At 33.2% G+C, this 22,431-nt stretch overlaps 1 protein-coding gene across 5 annotated transcripts in view; it reads left to right on the top strand.

The window, feature by feature from the left end:
- Positions 1–22,431, top strand: part of LOC143248447 (adenylate cyclase type 2-like) — a 115,053-nt gene that overhangs the window by 36,769 nt on the left and 55,853 nt on the right. For all 5 annotated transcript variants that reach the window (XM_076496822.1, XM_076496830.1, XM_076496838.1 and 2 more), the window contains 5 exons: positions 4,417–4,566; positions 13,186–13,331; positions 14,595–14,706; positions 15,264–15,391; positions 20,357–20,515. In XM_076496822.1, coding sequence (XP_076352937.1) covers positions 4,417–4,566; positions 13,186–13,331; positions 14,595–14,706; positions 15,264–15,391; positions 20,357–20,515 — 695 coding nt within the window. The remainder of the gene's footprint in view (positions 1–4,416; positions 4,567–13,185; positions 13,332–14,594; positions 14,707–15,263; positions 15,392–20,356; positions 20,516–22,431) is intronic.

Here is a 22,431-nt window from a genome sequence, read left to right as displayed (position 1 = left end):
AGTTCATCCATTGAGAAGTGGTGTACAAATTTTGTGCCCTACTTTCAGGCTGGCTTCTGCTCATTTTGCCCTTTGTGTTCATGCTCTGGGGCTGGATTTCCATTTTTACATGAATGACTGGCTACTTCTGGAACATTCTAAACAGGAGTCAGACAGTCATACTCATCAACTCCTTCTCAAAGCTACTTGGGTAGGCTGGTTGATCAAATTGGAGAAGTCCTACCAAGTACCTTGTGTACTTGGTGACAATTTTCAACACTAATCTCAGTTGGGTCCAACATTCTCCTCTCTGACTTCATTATATGGAATTGTCAGTTTGCCATGCAAGGTTCTGTCACTTTTGGGATGTGGTCTTCTGTGACACCACTAATCGGCCTTAGCTGTGCACACATGTAATTCTTTCACTGGACTCTGGATGCTTAGTGGAAACTTGCTTAGGATCTGTTGGATGTTACCATAATACTTCCTCTTTCCCTTGTAGACAATTTCATTTGTTGGTTGGACAAGCCTTACATATTAGCAGATATTTTGTTTCCTTTTCCATGTCTGGATTTACAGCTGTTTACAGACACATCTCCTCAGGGCTGGGGTGCATAGTTGAATCACCAGGAGACATCAGGTTGTTGGTCTGTTGATGAATTGTCTTTGCATATCAGTGTCTTAGAGCTCCTAGCTATTAATCAGGCTTTGAATCACTTTCTTTTCAGTGTTAGACATTGTCTGGTAATGATCATTCTGATAATTCTGTTGTGGTGGCTCATATCAATCAACAACGTGGCACCTGCTTGAAATCCCTCTGTTTTAATACACTGGATATTGAGCTCATGTGCAACACATTTGTTTAATCGTATTTCATGTCTCAGGTGATTTTAACCTTGTGACAGAGTGGTCCCTTTTTCTGCTCATTTTCCACTGGGGTTGTCTTCACATTGATGCATTTGTCACCACCTTAAATCAACAGTTATCCCTCTTTTGGTTCTTGGTACCTCATCTACAGGTTTTGACTATAAATATCTTCAACCAGGATTGGTCACACAAATTCCTATATGTTTATCCTCCTATTCGAGTTATTCCTCTTTTGGTACTTGGTACCTCATCCTCAGGTTTTGACTATAAATATCTTCAACCAGGATTGGTCACACAAATTCCTATATGTTTATCCTCCTATTCAATTGATTCGTTGGATAGTTTTTTCTGATCACTCTCTGTTGACTGGCTGAATTATGGTTTCCTTGTTTACTAAAACTATAATTATTCTCTCCTGTACCATTTTCCTTATTATCTGACCTCTTTCTTCAACCCAAGTCATCAGATCTGCATCCTGCACTTGACATTCTCTGTCTTCAGGCCTAGATTTTGTTTAGTCCTTGGTGAGGAGATCTGGTTTCCCTCATTATATATCTTTTCATTTGGTTAAATTCATCCATCCTTCCTCCATGGAAATGGATCAGTGATGATGAAAGGGGTTTTGCACGTAGGTCTAGTCTTGGGTTTTTATTGCTGCTCTTCCTATAGTTGCTGGTGTCTCCGTATTTTTCACATAACGTTTTAACCAGGGTTCTCTGGTCATCTTGATTTTGGGTTATTGGGCAGCTTTATTCCATACCTTTCATCTGCTCTTTTACCACAGGGTTTCTCTCTCATCCATCCATACTATGATAATTCTTTTATATGGATTTGTCAAACTCCTCTTCCAGATTGGGATATTAGTATTTTCCTCTGTTCCTTTATTTTACTTTCTTTTGAATCTATTTCATTGTGTTCTTTGTCTCACCTGTCTCTTAAGGCATATTTTTATTTCATTTTGGCCTTGGACATTGGCAATCTGACTTGTGCACCATCAATGTCATATGCATACCTTCTCACCATACTTTTCTTCTTGTTTTCTTTGAATCATTCCTTCCATCCCAAAACCTTAGTGACTCATGAGAGTACTTCTCCTTGTTGCCTATTTTCTTTCCCTCTATTTCTCATCTCCAGGACCTCCAAAGTATTTTCAGTCCCCCTTTCCTTCTAATGAAGTATGGAAGTCCTTACCACTTGCCAGTTGAACACCTGCTGGATGGATTCCACATAAGATGCTTATAACTATTCAGTTCTGCTGTTGTAGAGGACATAATATCCTCTGATTTGCAATTAACTAAACAACAGAGTGAAATGTCAAAATACAGTTCATTCCTTTGATTGGATCCCTCACTCTACCCTCATGTGGGATTGTTCTCATTCTATCTTTCACTCTCCCTCTTTTATGGTCAGCTGTTTTATGGTCACTAGAGTTGATTGCATGAGATAAGATAGACTTCCAATAGAGAGTGTGGAAGGCTTGTGTCATGCACAATAAAAAAATTGCATATAGAGGGCAGCAAAGAAGAAGGATAGCTAATTTTGAGTGGAACGAAGTATCCATTGGAAATACATTCTCAGTATAGAAAAATTACAACATTCTTCTGACCTTTACCATAAAGAAGATGTTTTAAGAACCATCTAACTTCATATTTATTGCTTGCAGCTCACACTACAAGTGTCCTTTAACAGTCTAGGTTTTTAAACATTTAGTTATTGCTAATACTAGATGCTGTGTTCTAGCTTTATCCTAGAATTAATCACCGTATTTATTTGATGCAGGTATATAAATTACAATATAAAATAGTAGTATTTACCTTCATTAGACTAGTTAAATGTTTTAATTAATCATCAGACACTGGGAGTTGTATTCATTAATACACACGAAGTATGCTCATGGGAAATGTAATGAATGACAGTAATACTAATAGTGACATTTATAAGAGATTGGTTTTGGAAGTTTAACATCACACAAATAATTTTAGTCAGCAAGCACAGAAATTACATTTACCATACAAATAATTATGAAGCTATATGTCACACAGTAATAATAAAGTAAAATAACTAACTACTTATAAAGTAAACTATCAGACTGAATAATCACATTCTATTAACAACTTTCAAAATAATTGTAAGAAAGAAATAATCACCTTTAGTAATACAAGCTTATGAAATTTAATCTCAGTGTATATGAGATATATTTATACGTATATATATATATAGTTTCATAAAGTGAAACTCCATTTAGTAACAACATACAGAAAATTTAAATTCACAAAACAAAGGTTTATAAAGCAGAAGATGACACAATAATAAGTGCATTCATCAAGTACAGGTCTTTCAAGTGTTTTATAAAATATTAGAATAATTATTTCCAGTAGGCATAACTATAAAGTGAAACTTAAGGTAATAATAATGGATTTAGAAAACAAAAAATCAGACAGTAATAATTTATATTAGTAAATACAGGCTTATGAACAAAATATCACACAGTAAGACTTGTTATCAGTATAAATTGGATTAATGTAGTTGAACATAATATTGTAGGCTATGTTTTTTCTTCATTTAGATGTCTGTAGTGTTTATGTCTGGAAGAAATGTTTAACACCACGTGATGAAGAATCATTTAATGATTAGAACTTTCATAGAAGTGTAGGAAATAATTTAAACAATATAAAATGCAAATAAAATGAGAAAGAAGGCATCACTGATTGATAAGCAATTTTCTTATAGTGATGGATTGGTTACCGAGTCAGGCGGTTTGTTTTTTTCAGTTTCTTGAATATTGTGTTGTGTTTAGACGAAGAAACAGATATTTGAGAAGCACTGCAGAAACAAGAAACTTAGCAAGAAAGTGACCATTTATTATTTCTGAAATTAAAGGTTTTTTATTAGTTCATAAAACAGCACATGCATAAAACTTGTAGTTAAAGGAATAAAATGCTTGTGTTAATATTAAGCATAATGAATTTCATTTTACATTTTTTATTTAAATGAAAATCTAGAAACAATCCACCAAACAATATGGCCCAGCATGGTCTGGTGGTTAAGGCACTTGACTCATAATCTGAGGGTCATGGTTTTGAATCCCCATCACACCAAACATGCTTGTCCTCTCAGCTGTGGGGGGGCTTATAATGTAATGGACAATCCCACTATTCATTGGTAAAAGAGTAGCCCAAGAGTTAATGGTGGGTGGTGATGACTAGCTGCCTTCCCTCTAGTCTTACACTGCTAAATTAGGGATGGCTAGTGCAGATAGTCCTTGAGTAGCTTTGCACGGAATTTAAAACAAACCAAACCAAACAATATAAACTGATATACCAAACAGTAATAATTACACTGACTACAAATGTTGGTAAAGTGAAGTATTATACAGTAGTTGTTGTATTTAGTAAAGATATTCATTTACAGTTTGGAACATTAAAAAAAATGTAAATTCACATAGTAGGTTTACATTTGTGTATGTATTTGTATAGAATGGTGTTTTAACCTTGAAGTATTATGACTAGTATTTCTTTATTCAGTATAATTTTATGACTAGTATTTGGTTTTGTTATTTTTCTTTTTCAGATTGCACCAGACATAGTGTTTTATTTGGTAATTTGTGTTGTTGGCATATCTGTGAGGCTTCTTTTGGAATTAATGTGTCGCCGGGCCTTTATGGACAGAAGAGAATGTATAGAGTCAATATTTTTACTTAAAAAGGAGAAAGAGAGAGAGGTAACTATCTGTTCTTCTTACTTAGGCAACAGTAAGTATTAATTTCATCATTAATGATTTTATTGAAATACACATATCAATGTGATAATGTAATTTCTGTTATTACATTCCAGTTAATACCAAATTTATTCAAAAAGCAGGCACAAAACTGAGGTCTATACTATGTAAAAACTACACTGACAAACACCACACCAACATTATTTACAAAATACAATGTGATAACTGCCACGACTTCTATATTGGAGAAACAAGTAAAAAAATGGAAACCAGATTCAAAGAACATAAAAACTCACCTTCACACGTTTTCGAACACTGCAATTCAAATAAACACAACGTAACCATAGAAAACGCTCAAATACTAAATAAAGAAACAAACATAAACAAACACAAAATTAAAGAAGCCTTAATTATACAACAACTTAAACCCAAAATAAACCAATATAAAGGAACACCTTTATACCTATATTAATAAAATAAATAAAATTATATATTCAAACATCTAATACTGCCCTCTACATTTCGACACTCAGTTACACAACTCCTTTCAAACATGTGGTCAGCTTCCGGTCAGTTACCTCTTTCTTTGTGAACCTGACGATGACTGAAGAAGGTTGAAACGTTGTTCGCTCTTCTATGTAAAATATTTTCTCAACCCAAACGAGCCGTTTTTGCATATATATTGTATCCAGTTTCTTATAAGGATTGCTGTACTTTTGTACAAAATGTGTTTTATTTTCTTCTGAAACGTTAAATATGTTTAGTATCACAGCATTGTTTGTTTTCCCAAAAGACAAAAGTGTTTAACTTGTAGTTTTGCAGGAAAAAGTGTAAATATGGTGACATACACAGGATGCATAAATAAGTAGATTAGAAGAGTCTGAAATATTTCAAAATGTTGTGAGTTATGTTAAGTAAAATAGGAGAGATTAACAGTTTTTGAAAAAGTGGAAGATTAGCACACTGACTACTCAGAATATATGGTTGGATGACTGCAAATAATATAATTTCATGACATTGAAACTTTGTTTTATACCAGTGATTGTTAAAAAATTTCAATTTAGCAAAATCTGATGTCATCACAATAAACAACAACTTTATAGGACTTTAAAAATAGGCTGAAATAATATTTCAAAGAGGTAATCTATAGTGTTTGTGTAACAAGTTTCTTCAACAATGTAGATAGTTTGGAAATGCGAAAATGCATTAAATTAGAAATAGGTAGATATTGACGTTTTGGCAACTGTGAATAACCATGATAGGAATATATAATATGAGTTGTATTTGACTTGTGACCCATGTGTGAAATTTCAGCATCATTGTTGTGTTGAAGTAGCCTGTATATGCTCACTGATTTCCTATTGTGAATTAATCATTTATTTTTTTCATATATATAAAGTTTTTATTTTTTTATTTTTCAAATTTTATAATAACTAGATACCAGCTTCTAATTTCTTTTTTTTTTTAATCATGTGTTTAGGTTGCTAATTTACTAACTTATTCAGGTAATTCTTGAAAATGGCTATTTTGGTATGCATTGGTAGTGGTCAGTATTTCCAGTCAAGTAGATAATGTGTCAGACTTTCTATCAAGAAAATCCAGGGTCAAATATTGGCCACAACAATTTTGCATATCTAATTGCCTGGGGGTTTCAGCAGATCTTGCATGAACATATTTCAAGAACCAGTGTAGATTGTTTTGGGTAGTAGTGCCATGGTTTATTTCAGCAGGAAAATGTTTTATGCCACAAAACACATACCTGTATGATTCAGACTGGATGCCAAACTAACAGTATCAACATCTTGATTCAAAATCTACTTCTCTCTGCGACCTCTAGCCATTACTTGACCACTAGTGTTTCAATTTTGCCCATATAAGCATTGGTATGATTTTTCTTCACTTGCTCCAGTCTGTTATATCCTACTTGGTTGTTCTTGGCAATATTTATTTTGTAATACTCTCCACTTACATTAATGCACCCTCTATCTTGGTATTGTATATAAAGCACCTTATTCAGATAATTTTATCACTCTTTCTTGACAAATCATTTGAGCAGGGGTTTCTCTAGAGAATTGATACAATAGTTAATGTTGTTAGTTGCAATTTATGCTTCTCCTAGTGGCTATCTGTATAGGTTATATTTAATAATTGTTTTTAAAAATTGCAACATGCCTTTGTCAGGCAAGAATTAACATGCCATTTTTTCAGTACTGGTGTTAATGAGCTTTCCTCTATTTCATTTCTGTTATCCAGCATCTCTCAAACATTGGGGAGGGCTACTCTTGATTGAGGCTGCCCATGATCTGGAGACTTATATTCGATCTGGGGGCATCTCTTCAGAGGATTCTGAGACTTCATTTTGTTGATGATCCAGGAAAGTCTGTAGAGAATTTGTACTATCATTTTCCTGCACCTTCATTTACTATGTCAGTGTCTTACAAGGCCAATTTGGATCAGTCACTTCCTGTACCATTTTTTCAGTTAATCAATTGGATTTGTGAGGTTTAGGGGCTTCCTACAGTTGATTTTTAAGCTATTTTATAGCAAAAGGTCTGAGGGTGAGTATTTAGTTTTCCTCCTTCAGTAGATATTTCTTATTCATGCTGGGAGACTTACTACTCAATTATGTGTTTGGATACTTATGCCTTGTTCTCTCACATTTGCCTGAACAGCATGCTTTGGTTTACCATGACCAGAAAGACCTATGTTTAGATTCCCAAAGACTTTATCCTCTTTTAGATATGTGGGGATCTAGACTGGACCCTGTGATCACTTTGAATATATTACATCTTTCTAGGATTTATTTAGTCCTCACTACTGTTTGGAGATATTTATCACAAAATTTTGTGAGAAGCCTATCAAGAAGCCTTGCATCAATTTGTGGACTTATTGGGTCCTTTACTGACTTCTATTTGAATAGGATTATTAGTTTCTGCTCTTCCTTTAGTTTTCTCCCTTGTATGTTGTTGAGATTTATTAGGTAGAGATTCCTTGTTGGAGGGAGTTCATATACCTGTTATAGTCCTCTGTGAGTTACATGAGGCACCTTTTCTTTTTCACAGACATCCAAGATGAGTTGAAATCATAATGTTGCATATTTACATTTTTCCTTGTCGTCATTGGCCTCCAAATATTTTTTTATTTCTGAAATTACGTCATGGCATGACTGCTCATTGCTTGTTCCAATTTCTTGTTTCTGCTCCATGATCTGTTGGTATTAAAAATATATTACTTCCATATGTTAAGGCAGGCTGTTAACAATGGCATTGTTGACTACTCTGTGCAGATGGAGTCTGTGGGAGTGAGGTTACAACATTTTCTGGACACCTGGAATTCCTTCACCACAAATCCATTGGTACTTCTGGTTCCTTTGATGGGATTTTTTATTCCTTTCACTTCTTTACCTGTATTGCCTTCCAAATCAGTGGTATTTTTATCCTCAACAGATTCGTAGGTTATAGATCTTTGTTCCAAGGTTATGAGAGTTATTGGTGAAGTAGGTGGTAGAGAGAGTTGATCCAATTTTCTGTGATTTTATTCCCATTTGTTTGTTGTTCCCAAGAAAATGGAAGATTGGTGGCTGATCATCAACTTTTCTAGTCTCAACCAATTCTTAGATCCTCTCAGGTTCACAATGAAGTCCTTTCTCAACCTGCACTGGCATTTTACACCACATCTGTGGATGACCAAGTAAGACATTTCTGATACATATCTTCACATTCTCATAGCAAAATGAACTTGCCACTGTCTACAGTTTGTGCAAAAGGGTCAGATTTTGTAGTGAAGAGCTTTGCCCTTCAGCTTAATATCTGCACCATATTCCTTCTTCAAAGTTGCATAAGCTTTTTCTTGTCACCTTTGTGCTTTAGGCTTTCGTACATGCAATTATATGGATGACTTGTTACTTCTGATACAATTTCGTCAGGCGGTGGAACAACATATCCTCATTATCCTTTAAGAAGACACCAAGTTTGCCTTTTTTATCTATATATTGTCCATCTGGGTATCTTTTTCACCACATTTTTAGGATAGGCTTAGCTGACTCCCATCTGACTCCAAACTATGGAATGGGCAATCAGACTCTTACTCATGTGTATTTCTACTGCACAGATGGTTTTCTCTTTTTTTGAGATATAGGCATTCAATCAAATCCCTGATTCCTTTGGGACAAACACATATGAGGTCCTTTAAGTGTTTGCTGTATAACTAATTTATCATGAACTGCGATCCACCAGATTATTCAGTATCCTTAATCAAGAGCAACATTTAGGTCTTGAATGGTGGTAGTTTTTGACCAACACTACCATCAGTGTTCCTATACCACCCTCTCATCATGAGGTACATCTATTCACAGTTACCTTACGTCAGGGATGGGATGTGTATGTCAGTGATAACGAATTACAGGGTTTATGGATGGAAGATGAAACTACCTTCCACATCAGCATTTTAGAGCTTCTTACTGTCCAATGGGCAATGGTCTAAGGTCTTGATCTTTTGAAGAGGAAAATTGTCATGACTCTTTTTGAAAATTCTACAGTGGTATCTTATATTTATCATCAAGGAGCATGCATTCTCGAGACTTTTATGTTTGAACTTTTAATATTCTCTACTTGGTTCACACCCATCATATCAACTGTGTAGCTTGCCATGTTCATCCTGTGGGAATGAATTTAACAGCAGGTCACCTATCTTGGCCAAGCTGAGTTCTCCTAACTAAATGGATGCTTTATCACGAGGTTTTACAGTGGAATTGCTCTCAGTTCAGGACAGGTATGATTGATGCATTTATCATTCACTGGAACTCTCAACTGCAGATGTTTTGATCCATGTCATCTGATTCTTGGTCTTTGGTTGTAGATGTCCTCAGTCAAGGTTGGACGGGATTGCATCTTTATGCCTTTCTTCCAATTCATTTGTTACCCAATGTTCTGACTATGAATCAGTTCACTACCTATTTAGTGTTGTTGGTAGCTCCGTATAGTCTGGCTTAACAATAATTTCCTTTTCTACAGTATCTTCAAGAGTGTCTACTTCCATTACTTCTTCTTTGGTTATGTCTGTTGATGCATACCCATTATGACATTTTACACCCATATATTCCCAAGCTCGACCTTCATGTATGAAAGTTATGCCCTTCTCAATGCATTGGAGTTTTCTTTCTAAAGTTTCTTTATATTTGTCTCAATCTAACCATATACACATAATGGCAATTCATCAACTGAAATAACACACATATTGCCAGTAGTGTCTCATGAGGAAATTGAACCCATTTCACCTAAATGTGCCCACTATATCTGATGTTCTGACCTAGCTTTTAGACAAAGGTCAAGCTTTATCTACTTTCACTTTATGTAAGACAGCTTTCTTAACTATTTACCTGAACATTAGAAAATATTTGAATCTTCACAGCTATCCAGCTTTCTCAAGTAATTTAGCATCCTTTATACTAAGTGGCCTTTTCCACGACCCAACTGGGATATTAAGGTGGTATTACATGCATTGTCTTGACATTCATTTGAGCCCTTAGCCACCTATACTACGTATTACCTTTCTTCAAAAGTGTATTTTTTATTGCTGCTGGCATATTAATGCACATGTTGTAAGTTGGGGTTGTTTGCACTGTGTGTGCCCAGGACTCTTTATCATTACATTTATGCCTTACTATACCCTGATAGGTCCTTTCTTCATAAGTCTCTAGCAGGCAGGGAAGGAGATAAAAATATCTCACTCATTCATTTGCTAGTTATTTCTCCTCTTTTCGACCAGTCAAACTTAGATTGTTTTTATCTTCTGTTAGAGCCCTTGTTGGCTTACTCTTAAGTTCTTTTTAGGTGCAAGAAAATGACTTTATTTATTGAGATCCTTCAATTTCCAGAGATTTATCTGCAATCACTTTGGCAAGATAACTTTTCAAATTGATCCATATTACTTATTCTGGACTTTCTCATGGGATTCATCACATTTCTATGTCTTTAGCTATCTGATTGAATTGTCCAGTGGAGAGCATCATGTGGGCTAGTATGTGGACTTTTTCCAAAACTTTTCTCTCACATTATTTATACAATCTGTCTGTTTTATAATGGATTTTGCCTACTTCCTGTGGCTATTCTGACCACATCTGCTACATTATAAGGAGGGAGTAACTTTTTTTCTCTTTGTATCTTTTCTTTCCAGGGTCCCTACTTCTTTTTTTCACTGGATCCCACTCTGTGGTGAGCACTTTACTTACTACTGGTTGCAACAGGCTATGTAGAAATGAGGTGTTCCATAAGATTATCTTGGAGCTCACCAGATGGTATTACCATTTTATGCTGGAATACCACTCATAAACTATCTTAAGTAGAGCTAAAGGGGATCCCACCTATCATCAGATTGAATAAATTGAGGTTGGTTTTCTTTTAAGAATTTAAGGAACTTGATTTACCTTATTGCACTGTTTCCAGACCACTCTCAATCAGGATTTCCCTACACTCATTACCCCCAGATTCTACTACTGAAGCTATGGATTTCTTACCATACCCAGCCCAGCATGGCCAATTGGTTAAGGCACTAGACTCGTAATCCAAGGGTTGCAGCTTTGAATCCCTGTCACACCAAACATGCTCACCCTTTAAGCCGTAGGGGCTTAATAATGTAACGGTCAATTTCACTATTCATTGGTAAAAGAATAGCCCAAGAGTTGGCAGATGAGTGATAATGACTAGCTGCCTTCTCTCTAGTCTTACACTGCTAAATTAGGGATGGCGAGCACAGATAGCCCTTATGTAGCTTTGCGTGAAATTCAAAACAAAACAAACCATACCCAGTTTCCAGCCACTGGGGTGATGGATAGAGGCTTTTCCTCCAGAGTGCTCAAGTAATTTCCTCCAGACGTTTTTTATATAGATAATGCCCTCACAAGCCCTTCCACCTTCTAACTGTAAGAGGTAATGGAGATAAGTATGATTTGAAAGTTAATATTTTTCTAAATTGCAACTGTATTTCCAACAATACTTATCTCTTCTAATACATTCCTGCCATTCCTCTCCACTAAGACACTGTTATTGCATACAAGCTGAGATACCCATGCTTTGTCTGGGTTATGAACTTAAATATATGTAGAGGTGGATGCTATGATAAATAACACAAAAATCCTAACTTTCAAACAATTTATTTATAACATAATATATTATTTCAGTATTCATTATTACTTCACCAAATGATTTATATAAGCTTTAAGAACTGACTCTGTATGTATTTAAATCATGGTATACACTGTGCAATAATTAGGATAATTTTGTACAAAGAAGTAGTGACAAAATTAGTCATGGTAGAAATGCTTTCTGTTGCCTGTTTTCAACACCCATATCTTAATGTATTTTCACAGTGTTTCACATCATTAACTGACTGGTAATCATTAGCTATGAAAGCGTATTATAGGCTGAAGTTGAACGTTCAGGGGTCAAACTGGGGAGTGGACATAATTCAAGGAATTGCTCTTCATATCAGCCTTATTGTGGGTGTTGAAGTAGAAATTTTATCCAAGCTTATGTAATATATAGCAGTAGTAGTAGTAGTCATTTTTTTCCATTATTTTCCTCTATAAAGAGTCATAGAGCACTCTCAGAGATATATATAAGATGTTTGTGTGCTCTAGCTTCTCCTACACTGTGTATGTAGTGTTATAGAATATTTGTTTTTTGTTTTGTTTGGTGTAAGAATGTGGTGTCATTTATAAATGTAGTTAATGTTAATGTAAGTCAAAAATAATAAATGCACAATAATTGCAATAATAGAGGATGTAGGGTGTTGTAAACCCCCATTATATGCCTATTATTCCAAAGTATCATTCCACAAGTTGGTTGAGATTGACTGAGCAACTTGGAGTAGCTAGGTAAACAGAGAGAAATGCAGAATTTTTTGTGCTGTATATATGTAGATAGATGTATTAGTTTTGGCAGGGTAGTATATGTAGCAGTAATAATAAATACAGGATGTGCAAATAGACGGAAATTGTCAACAACTACAAAACAATGAAATGCAAGTATATTAAAATGTAATAAAGATGATAAATGCTGAAAGAAAGTTAAGTTTACTACTTAGTTATACCTAGTATATAGTTGCATACTAGCAATAAATAACATTCAACTGTACACTAATGTAGGTAGTAATCTGGAGTGCAATGACAGATGAACATGCTTACAATTATTAGAGAATGAATACAGGCTTTTGAAGCCATAATATCTTGAACAAAATGACAAATTCATTGTCTGAAGCCAGTTATAGGACAGTAGTTGCTCATTATTAAAAGCAAATGAAGAATATGCAATCCAAACACAGATAAACCCAATTAATTCGGAATATTACCACCAGCAAAATAATGTGTATTATTTGTATTTCTGTTTTTAATGTTCTTTTTCTGTTTTGTTATTTTGACTATTGTGTGATTTATACAACAATATTTGGAATCCACCTGCATTTTGTAATTGATTATAGAAAACAAATTATGAATAGGGTAATTTTTGTATATCTGACATAAAGATTGTACCATCTTTTAGATGTGTGTTCAAGCTATACCTTCTCAAATTTGATATTCTTATATAGAATTGTAAGCCTTTAAAGTTTTAATATTTTAATTTTCAGGAAACTCTTCTGCAGAGTATACTTCCAAAATATATTGCACATGAAGTAAAAAATGCAATACGTGGGGTTATTTTGCAAATGAAACCCAAATCTATGTTGAGCCGACCATTTGATGAATTGTATGTGAAACAACATCATAATGTTAGGTAAGTGCTAAAATCCTTAATCAATTATACAAGTTTTATTAAATAACTTGTACCTGCTAATGTTATTTTATGAGCAAGAAAATGTTATTTCAGTGTGGAATAAGTAAGATACCGACCATAGGTTTGAGGTAATGATGCTAACATAATATGAAAAAAATGTTATTGAATAAAAATAAATTTTTTAAATAAATATGAGGATGCAGTGCAATGATATTTGAATACCTAGAGGTATTGTATAAAATTTGATAATGTATGAGGATCCCCAGGTAGCACAGCAGTATGTCTGCTAGAAACCAGGTTTCAATACCTTTTGTAGGCATAGCTTAATTACTAACAAATTAATAAACTCCAGAAATAATTAAAAAAAGAATATCAAAGAATGAGTTAAAATAAATCACATTTCATTAGTATTAGCTCATTATTAGATGTTTTTCTATTTTACTTATTGCAATAGTATTATTATTATCTGATTTAATTGATTCATCAGGGTAAAATGAAGTTTTGTAATAAATATTAAAAACACGGTAATACCAAAAGACATCTTTCGTGTGGACATTTCATATTTTTCTTAAATTACATCATCAGCGTTAATATCTAAAAATAAGATTAATAAAATACAAGCTACAAAAAAGAAGTTAGAATTGAGTGAGTTTTATTAATTCATTTCAAAGGAAAGAAAAAATATATTTTACGGTAACAATGTAATGAAATGTACAATAAAATGTGCAGCATACATGTCTCATAAATAATATTTTTAAGAGAAACTATTATAGAGAAGGGGTTAAATATAAGTATAAACACTGTGTCTTTAAAATAACAATAAAGATCAAATAAAAACTGATAATCTAGAATTGATTACATTAATGACAACACAGAGGTGTTGGGTGATTGTTAAGATGGAGAAGCTTTCTTTAATAAAGAGCTCATGATCTATAGTTCTCTAGTCAAGAATTTTAAAAGTTTTCGAGAATGATGGGGGGGTTGTTATTCTCACTGTTTATTTGATCTTTTTTTAAATAAAAATATAAAATACTTGGTGATTGTTAAATCCATTATTTAATGTTGATATTTTCATTGCTTGTGCTATTTCAATTATATTTGTCTTGTTTAACAATTGTAAACTTACTTTGATAAAATATATTTGTGCTTATTGTTATTATTTCAGTGCCCACATTTTGCTTAATAATAACATATCTACTACTGAAACATTTTGAACATGTAAAGATGCAGTGTGTTCATTTAACTATATAAAATTATTTTCAGCATATTATATGCTGATATTGTGAATTCTGTGGTACTGACAAACAAGCTAAAGGCAGACGAACTGGTTATGACTCTGAATCTACTCTTTGGAAGATTTGATGAGATAGCTGAGGTAAAAACTTAGTCACAAGAATGGCTGTAGAATACTTTCTTGTCTTTTCCTGAAGTATAATCACTATAATTAAAGTACAATATGTTGTGAGCAAAAAGGACAGGAGTATGGAAATAAATGTATTAATTTCACAACAGTTTTTATATTCATCTTTTCACTGTTTTTCGTATTAAATACACTGTTTGATTTTTCTTGCTGAAATAAGAATTGTGATGTGTGATAAATTTTGCCTGATTTTTAATACAAAAGTTTGTTATATTTCATGTTATGTTAAGATGTTTTCTTAACTTTATCCTCCATAGAGCTGAATAAGACAAGACGTTTATTTATCACAATTTGCAAACAAAAATTAAATTTATTATAAAGTGAAATCTAGCAAGCAAAATAAAATATTTTACTTTTTTTATAACCTGTTGGATTAAATTATTTATTTTTAAATTTAAAGCTCATTTTTGCTAATTAACATATTTAATATAATTTATAAACAAAACTTTCAATAGTGAGAGACAGTTTTATTACAAATAATTTTTTTGAAAAGTCTTTGTCAAATATTTCAGAAAAATAACTGTTTGAGAATTAAACTTCTGGGTGATTGTTATTACTGTGTATCTGGAGTCACCCAGTGGGACCCCAATCATGCCAAGAACTGTGTCCAGATGGGACTGGAGATGATTGATACCATCAGGTAGAGTTATGATTTTTTATTTGTTGTATAGTAGTACCATAATTGTACTTATAATGAAAATCTTTTATTAAATTTACTTAAAAATTGTAGAATCATACATACCTGATAAGTCAGTGTGAAAGCCGATTTTGTTTATGAATAATACGGAAAACAACTCTCGCTATACTGATTGTTACATACTTATGGATTTCTTATGGCTCTAAAAGATCTTAACCATCTATAAGCTTTTCAACATTCTTTGCTCTATTTTAATTGTTTTGCTTGTAATTTATTGCTCTCTTTATCAAACAACTTTAAAGTATTTCACAACAACTTTGTTACATTGAAAAACTTTTATAATTTATTTTTATAAGCAAGTATGGCAAGTTTAATATTTAATTTATTTATTCTAGTAGATGTTTTTGTGGTAATCTTGAAAAGTTCAAAGGTAAATTTTTATGCTATAATGGACATTTCTAGTTTAAAATTTTAAGGATTTTTAATGGTTTAATTTTTTATATATAGGTAATCTAGACAAATTCTGATATGGTACATTACCTCATCTCACATGTATAGCTATTTTCGTTCAGTTCTGTCCTCTGTACTCCCACTCTGATTTATGTGGTTCAACTGAATCTCTCATGTAAATCACCATATTACAACTCTCCACCAATTGAACTCAGCATGCCCTCCTGATGCATGTGACTCCCTCTATTTGATTTTATCAAACTATCACTTCTCATTAAACAATGATTGAGTGCAGACATTTTACACTTGTGCTCTTTTTATGTGTTCATTTATGGGTTTTAACTAAGGATTTTTCAGCCATCATTCATTGGAAAGTTTGATAGTTATATGAGATGTCCTTTTTCTCATGAGAGTGTTTAGTTTCCTCTGCATTGTATGAATCTGTTCATGATGATGGAGGGAATTTTGAAGTTTTTGTCCTACTTCTACCTAAGCAATGCCTTCTTATGCATCTCCTACAAAATCTACTAGTTCTGAACCTGCCTTTTTGGATATGCTTTCTCGGGTGTGTTCATTTTTCTCATTTTCACCTTTTTCATGTGATATGTTTCTTTTTTCCTGAGGAGGGTATTTTTTCCTTTATTTTTTTAATGACATCTATCATTAAAATCCCTTATTTTTCTTCCATCTCCTGACAGTCTCGCTTCCAACTCCATTGGAGGAAACTGTTCAATCAGACATATGATCTCCACCTCCTACATTCATCTTCTGCTGTTTTCATTGGGTAGCTATTTCTTCCTCATTGGTGTGCTGCATTCTGACTGTTGCTATCCTTCAAATTTCAGTGTGGCAATGGCTAGCTAAGTTATCTTTTCATTTAAGATTTGATCCCACTCAATGACAAGAATTATCTGTCCAAGTAAGTTTCTTATCAAGTCCTCACTGTACAGCCAAGATATATAGCCATGGCCAATAACACAAACTTTTGAAATGGGGTGTTCCACAAGATCACTAGTATATTTTTCTTGGTGATATAGTTGTTACATTAATATGCTCATGTTGGATCATACTAACCTATGGATTTACACAGGTAAAGCAGAAGGGGATAACTGCTCATTCCTGCTGTCCCTTTAATTAAATAAATAAGAGGTGGTCTACTTTTCAAAATAGTGTTTTCATGGTCACCTCTTGCACTAATTCAGGTGTTGACATTCCTTTGGACTCTCCACTGTGTTTTATCCTCCTTATTTTTCTAGTGGAGTATGGGAGTCTTCACTACATTCCAGTTCCAAGCCATTGAGGTGGTGAACCATGGAAGAATTCTCCTGAATGCAGATTCTTTAAGTTAGTAGAGAGTAGGGCAGTGGTGTTCTGCTAGTACAGATGGTGTGCAGTTCTCCAGTTATGCTCTCCAGATCCATGCAATGAGTCCTAGGTTGATGGTGTGCCCAACTTATGTGCATTTGTATCCAGAGAATGTGGTTATATTTTCAAAATTTATCCACTTCTCTGCTCTGGGACCTGTAGGATATAATTGTGCTCCAACTTCTGTGTAGTCTTTTCTGTTGGATGGTGTTGCACATATCTACAAATAAATATACTTCATCTCTCTGTAGTGGTCCTGGAGATTGATTTTGCATATATCTTCCGTGTGGTTCTATCCATAAGATGAGGTTACTTATGTTTTATAGATGCAGTCCACTTTCTTACAATGATATCCAAAGGTTACTATTGTGCTCTAGCCTATGTGCAGTCCTATCCTAAGAATGATGTTGCTTTAGAGTAGATCCACCATTTTTAGTTCTGTCCTTCGTTTGGGATCTCCCATCCTACTATTACTGGGATATCAGTGCTCCTTGTGAGTGGTATTGGTTTAAATCTAGACCAATCAGTATAAATCCTCACATGTATTGGTTGTGCTTCCTTTTCCTCACTCAGTTTGCTCAGGATCTCCACCTCCATGCAGCAAGTCCCAGTGGTTGATATTGTGTCCAACTTCTTCATGGTGGGATCCAGAGCATGGCATTATGCTCAGGCTTTTGTGTGGATAATGATGATCAGGCAACAAGTTTTCCAACACACACTCCACCTCAGGGTATTTTCACTGCCTGAGGCCGATGTTGCAGTGTAGGGTGCAAGTGTGATTGAATTTGAGTTTGATGCGACCTACACATTGTCACATCCCTCATTCAGATATCAGGTTCCTGAATATGTAGTTGGTTGTGGATTTGTGCACATATGCTTGTTTTGTAGATTAATTTTCTCAGTGTATGCTTAAATTCTACTTAACTTTAAGTGCAGACAGTATGAACCTTCCTCTATGACTGGTTGAGGGTTATATTCCAGATACAACTTAATTTTGAACTGGAGTTGATCAACATTGTACAGTTCATTGCATCCTAATTACTCTACACCTTAGAGTGTATGTATTTTAGCTTTTCTCATATTTCTGTTTGTAGATGGTCTTTTGACTGTTTTTCTTTTATAGGATTAAAATTCCAATATACTGTGGTTTGGATTCCAATCCAATCAATTTTTTCACTGTTTTAGGTTATGATCCTTCCACTTTCCATCCATGTGTGTGACACTTATTTCCACACTTGACATAGGGAATTCCTGGTACAGAAATGGTACAGTCTTCCATGTGTGTTTCTTTACCAACAGAGATCACAATTCATGTGTATTCTTTGGATGCTTTTGAAATGTAATTATTTCTGTTTCTTGCACAGGTCCCTCCCCTTATTCAATGTGGAATTCTAGTTATACATATGAGAGGTAATATACTGTATTGGAAGTTATTATTTTCCTATCCTGAAAATATACTTTTCTCCTCTCCCTTTCTCACCACTAAAAACTGGTGCTTTCTTTTCTGCCTAATCTGAAAGTGATAGTTTGGTAGAATTGAATAGAGGGAGTCACATGCATTAGGAGGGTATGTTGTATTCCTGTTGGTGGAGGGTTGTCATATGATAATTTACATGCAAGACATAGTTGAACCATGTTAAATGTGGGCTATGTGGGAATTTAAGGCTTGTGGTATGGCAACAAAGTTTTTCATTTAGGGACCAGTACTGAAATAGGAGGAAAGGACCGATTGCAAATATATTTTAATTATAGAAAAATAATAATTTTAAGAACTTTTTTTTATAATGTGAATACTTTCTAGATACTCTCTTCTAGTTTATGTGTATTTTTTTATTGTTTTGCAAAGATAGGAGCAAGATTTTATAAATGTTTTACTAAAAACTGTTTGACTTCTTATGTAAGTTTTGGAATAAACAAAGATAATTGCAGTTGGAATTAATATGATAATGATAAATATCTCTTATTCTCTTTTAATTCAAAACTGTTAAATTGATAACTATCATACTTTTAGTTGTGTAAGACCTGCTGAAAATATTCATCATAAGTTCATGTATCATTTGATTGATTTGTTGTTTATATTTAATTTAATTCATTTTTCTGTTTCCTCTACAACATTACAATACAAATGTATGACATAACCTGAAAAAATACTACATTTTTAAAGTCACTAAGTTACATTTATTTTATATTTTTTTAATTAAAATTTACTTCCTCTTTGTACCTGTAATATAATTTCTTTCTCATAATTTGCACATTGTAGTATTTAACATACAATGTTACTTTCCCATTTCAGTTCGAAAAGTAAAATATTTAGCTTTATTTAAGTATGATTTAAATACCACACATCTGTCAAATATATTAAACCATACAATACTGTTTTAATGCATTGCATAACTTTTACATCAGGAGTACCAAACTGTTTACAGAAAAATTTAAATTTAGTCTCCTTAACTTTTATATATTTTGACTCTTTCACATTTCAGGCTTTTATACTGTTGTTTTGCTTAATGTGAGTCCATGCAACTAAAGGTTTACTCTGATAATTGCAGCATAAGGTGTCAAAGAATAAATTGTTTCTAACTTTAATTCAAATATTAGATGAAGACATGATTAGCTTTGTATATTTGCTGATATAAGATTTCATGCACGATAAATATCTATTGATAAATCCTTTTATAAAGTTTTCTAACTTATATATTTACATGGACTTGGCAGATAGCCTGATGTGGCTTTGCTACAATTAAACACACACAGACACACACACATATTTACATGCACTTAAAAATTAGTAAAATTGATGGAAAAAGATGTTAATGAAGTAAATGTTTTTTAAACAACATTTGTTGTTTCAGGTCTGTTAGAGAAGAACTTAAAATTGATGTTGACATGAGAATAGGAGTCCATAGTGGGAATGTCTTTGTATATTTGTTGATATAAGATTTCATGCACGATAAATATCTATTGATAAATCCTTTTATAAAGTTTTCTAACTTATATATTTACATGGACTTGGCAGATAGCCTGATGTGGCTTTGCTACAATTAAACACACACAGACACACACACATATTTACATGCACTTAAAAATTAGTAAAATTGATGGAAAAAGATGTTAATGAAGTAAATGTTTTTTAAACAACATTTGTTGTTTCAGGTCTGTTAGAGAAGAACTTAGAATTGATGTTGACATGAGAATAGGAGTCCATAGTGGGAATGTCTTGAGTGGTTTGATTGGTTTGAGAAAGTGGCATTTTGATATCTGGTCACAAGATGTCACCATAGCTAGTCATATGGAACAGGCAGGAAAGGCTGGGTTTGTACATTATTAAATTATCATCATTATTTAAGATACTAACATTACTACTAAATGTAGGGTGATTCAATTATTTACATATACAAACCTGTAAATGTTTTATATTTTCTATATAATGTTTCATATGTACACATATCTTCCTCTCTAACATATGTTAAATATTCCTTAAACATACGACCTGGCTCTCCTATCATGCACTGCAAAGAAAGTAAGTGAGTTTAAATACTAAAATAAGTAAATTGATAATGGCAAAGTGTAAGTCACTCACAACTTTATGGTTGTTGTTGTTTGTTATTAAGCATAAAGCTACATAAAGGGCTATCTGTGTTCTGCCCACCATGGGTATAGAAACATGGTTTTCATCAGTATATGTCTGCAGACATACAAAGCTTTAAGGATGAAAGGGAATAATTAAGCTTTTGGAAGTGGGCATTATTGGTCACACACAGTCACTGTTCATAAGTTCATTCAACAATACCAGGAGTCTATATACTGTAACATGTATAAATCATTCAAGTTGGGCAAAAGTACTGTTTGAATTGGCAAAGGCTTATGGTTAGAACCATGATATCTGTTATTTGAACTGACACAGGTTTACTTGTTAGGACTATTTAAAAGTACAGTTTGAAACGATATAGGTTCACTTTTTAAGACTACGGATAGTGCTATGTGATTATCTGAATTGATGTCGGTTCACTTGTTATGATAATGAAAGTGTGCTGTCTGAATTGATATAGATTTACTTGTTATGACTATGAAAGTTACTGTCTGAAATGATATAATGTGGTAAAGTGCTGAAATTCATCTTTACAACAAGTCTGCATTAAATTGTTGTATCCATTGTGACCATGAGAAAAAAAATCATTGGCTTTGAGGTCTGGATAATAAATTATTCCACAAATGTGTGGCACTAGTTCATTGTAATATTTATCAGTATTAAAATCATGATACATAATTATAATTTTTATGGAGAGCAACTTCACTCAGTTTTGCAGTGAAAAACCAAACTGAGATGCTGGATTGTGACTCAGTTGCATGATAATCATGATTGAAGTATAGTGGTAGGCCATATTCTGCCCATTATGCATGAAACTTATCTATGGAGCATCTGTATGTCCATGTGCCCATAGATATCCAGATATCTTAAATGAACATGTTTCAAGGACGATATCGTAGAGTACTTTAATTAAAAATACATGTAGTAAAACTTCAATCCCATATGGAAAGCTGATTTGGTTCACTTGGCCACTCTGTTGTTTACATAACAAATGAACAATAAACTATCAAATGCAGGAGTGTTTTATAAAGTTTGTTAGCTAGTGTACATGTATAAATGAATTTGGGTTCTTTAAAAAACTATATAAAATATAGAATGGATTAAAATAATTATAATTATAACTAAACACAAAGCTACACAATGGGCTATCTGTGCTCTGCTCATCACAGCTATTGAAACTCAGATTCTAGTGTTGTAAGTCTGCAGACAGACCACTGTGCCACTGGGGGGGCCTTAAATAACCATCCAGGAATATTTTTTTCTGAAAAAAACTAAAAATTAGTCAACAGTTAAAATATTTTATCCACTTTTAAATCTTAATGTGTAAAGAATATATCTCAAGATTTCTTCTTCTTCAACTAAAACAGATAATTAAGAAAAACTTGTTCTTTTATTGGTATTTCTAAAAATATTATAATCAGTTTTCTAACTCACAAGTTTCTATTACTAAAGTTGGATTTAAAGTAATAACACATCATTACTTTTACAAATTATTGGTTATTTTACTTGAAAATTGGCTGTTTGATTAAATAAGAAATTTAGAGTTTTATAATAATACATTTCCAAAGTTTTACTGTGAGGCCTAAGAATTGTTTTTATTATCACATGAAAAGTTGAATTAGATATTACCAGTTATATT

This window comes from Tachypleus tridentatus, chromosome 1 (assembly GCF_004210375.1).
Source record: "Tachypleus tridentatus isolate NWPU-2018 chromosome 1, ASM421037v1, whole genome shotgun sequence".
NCBI classification, from domain to species: Eukaryota; Metazoa; Arthropoda; class Merostomata; order Xiphosura; family Limulidae; genus Tachypleus; species Tachypleus tridentatus.
The sequence above is the reverse complement of the archived record's forward strand: the minus strand, read 5'-3'. Positions and strand labels throughout refer to the sequence as shown.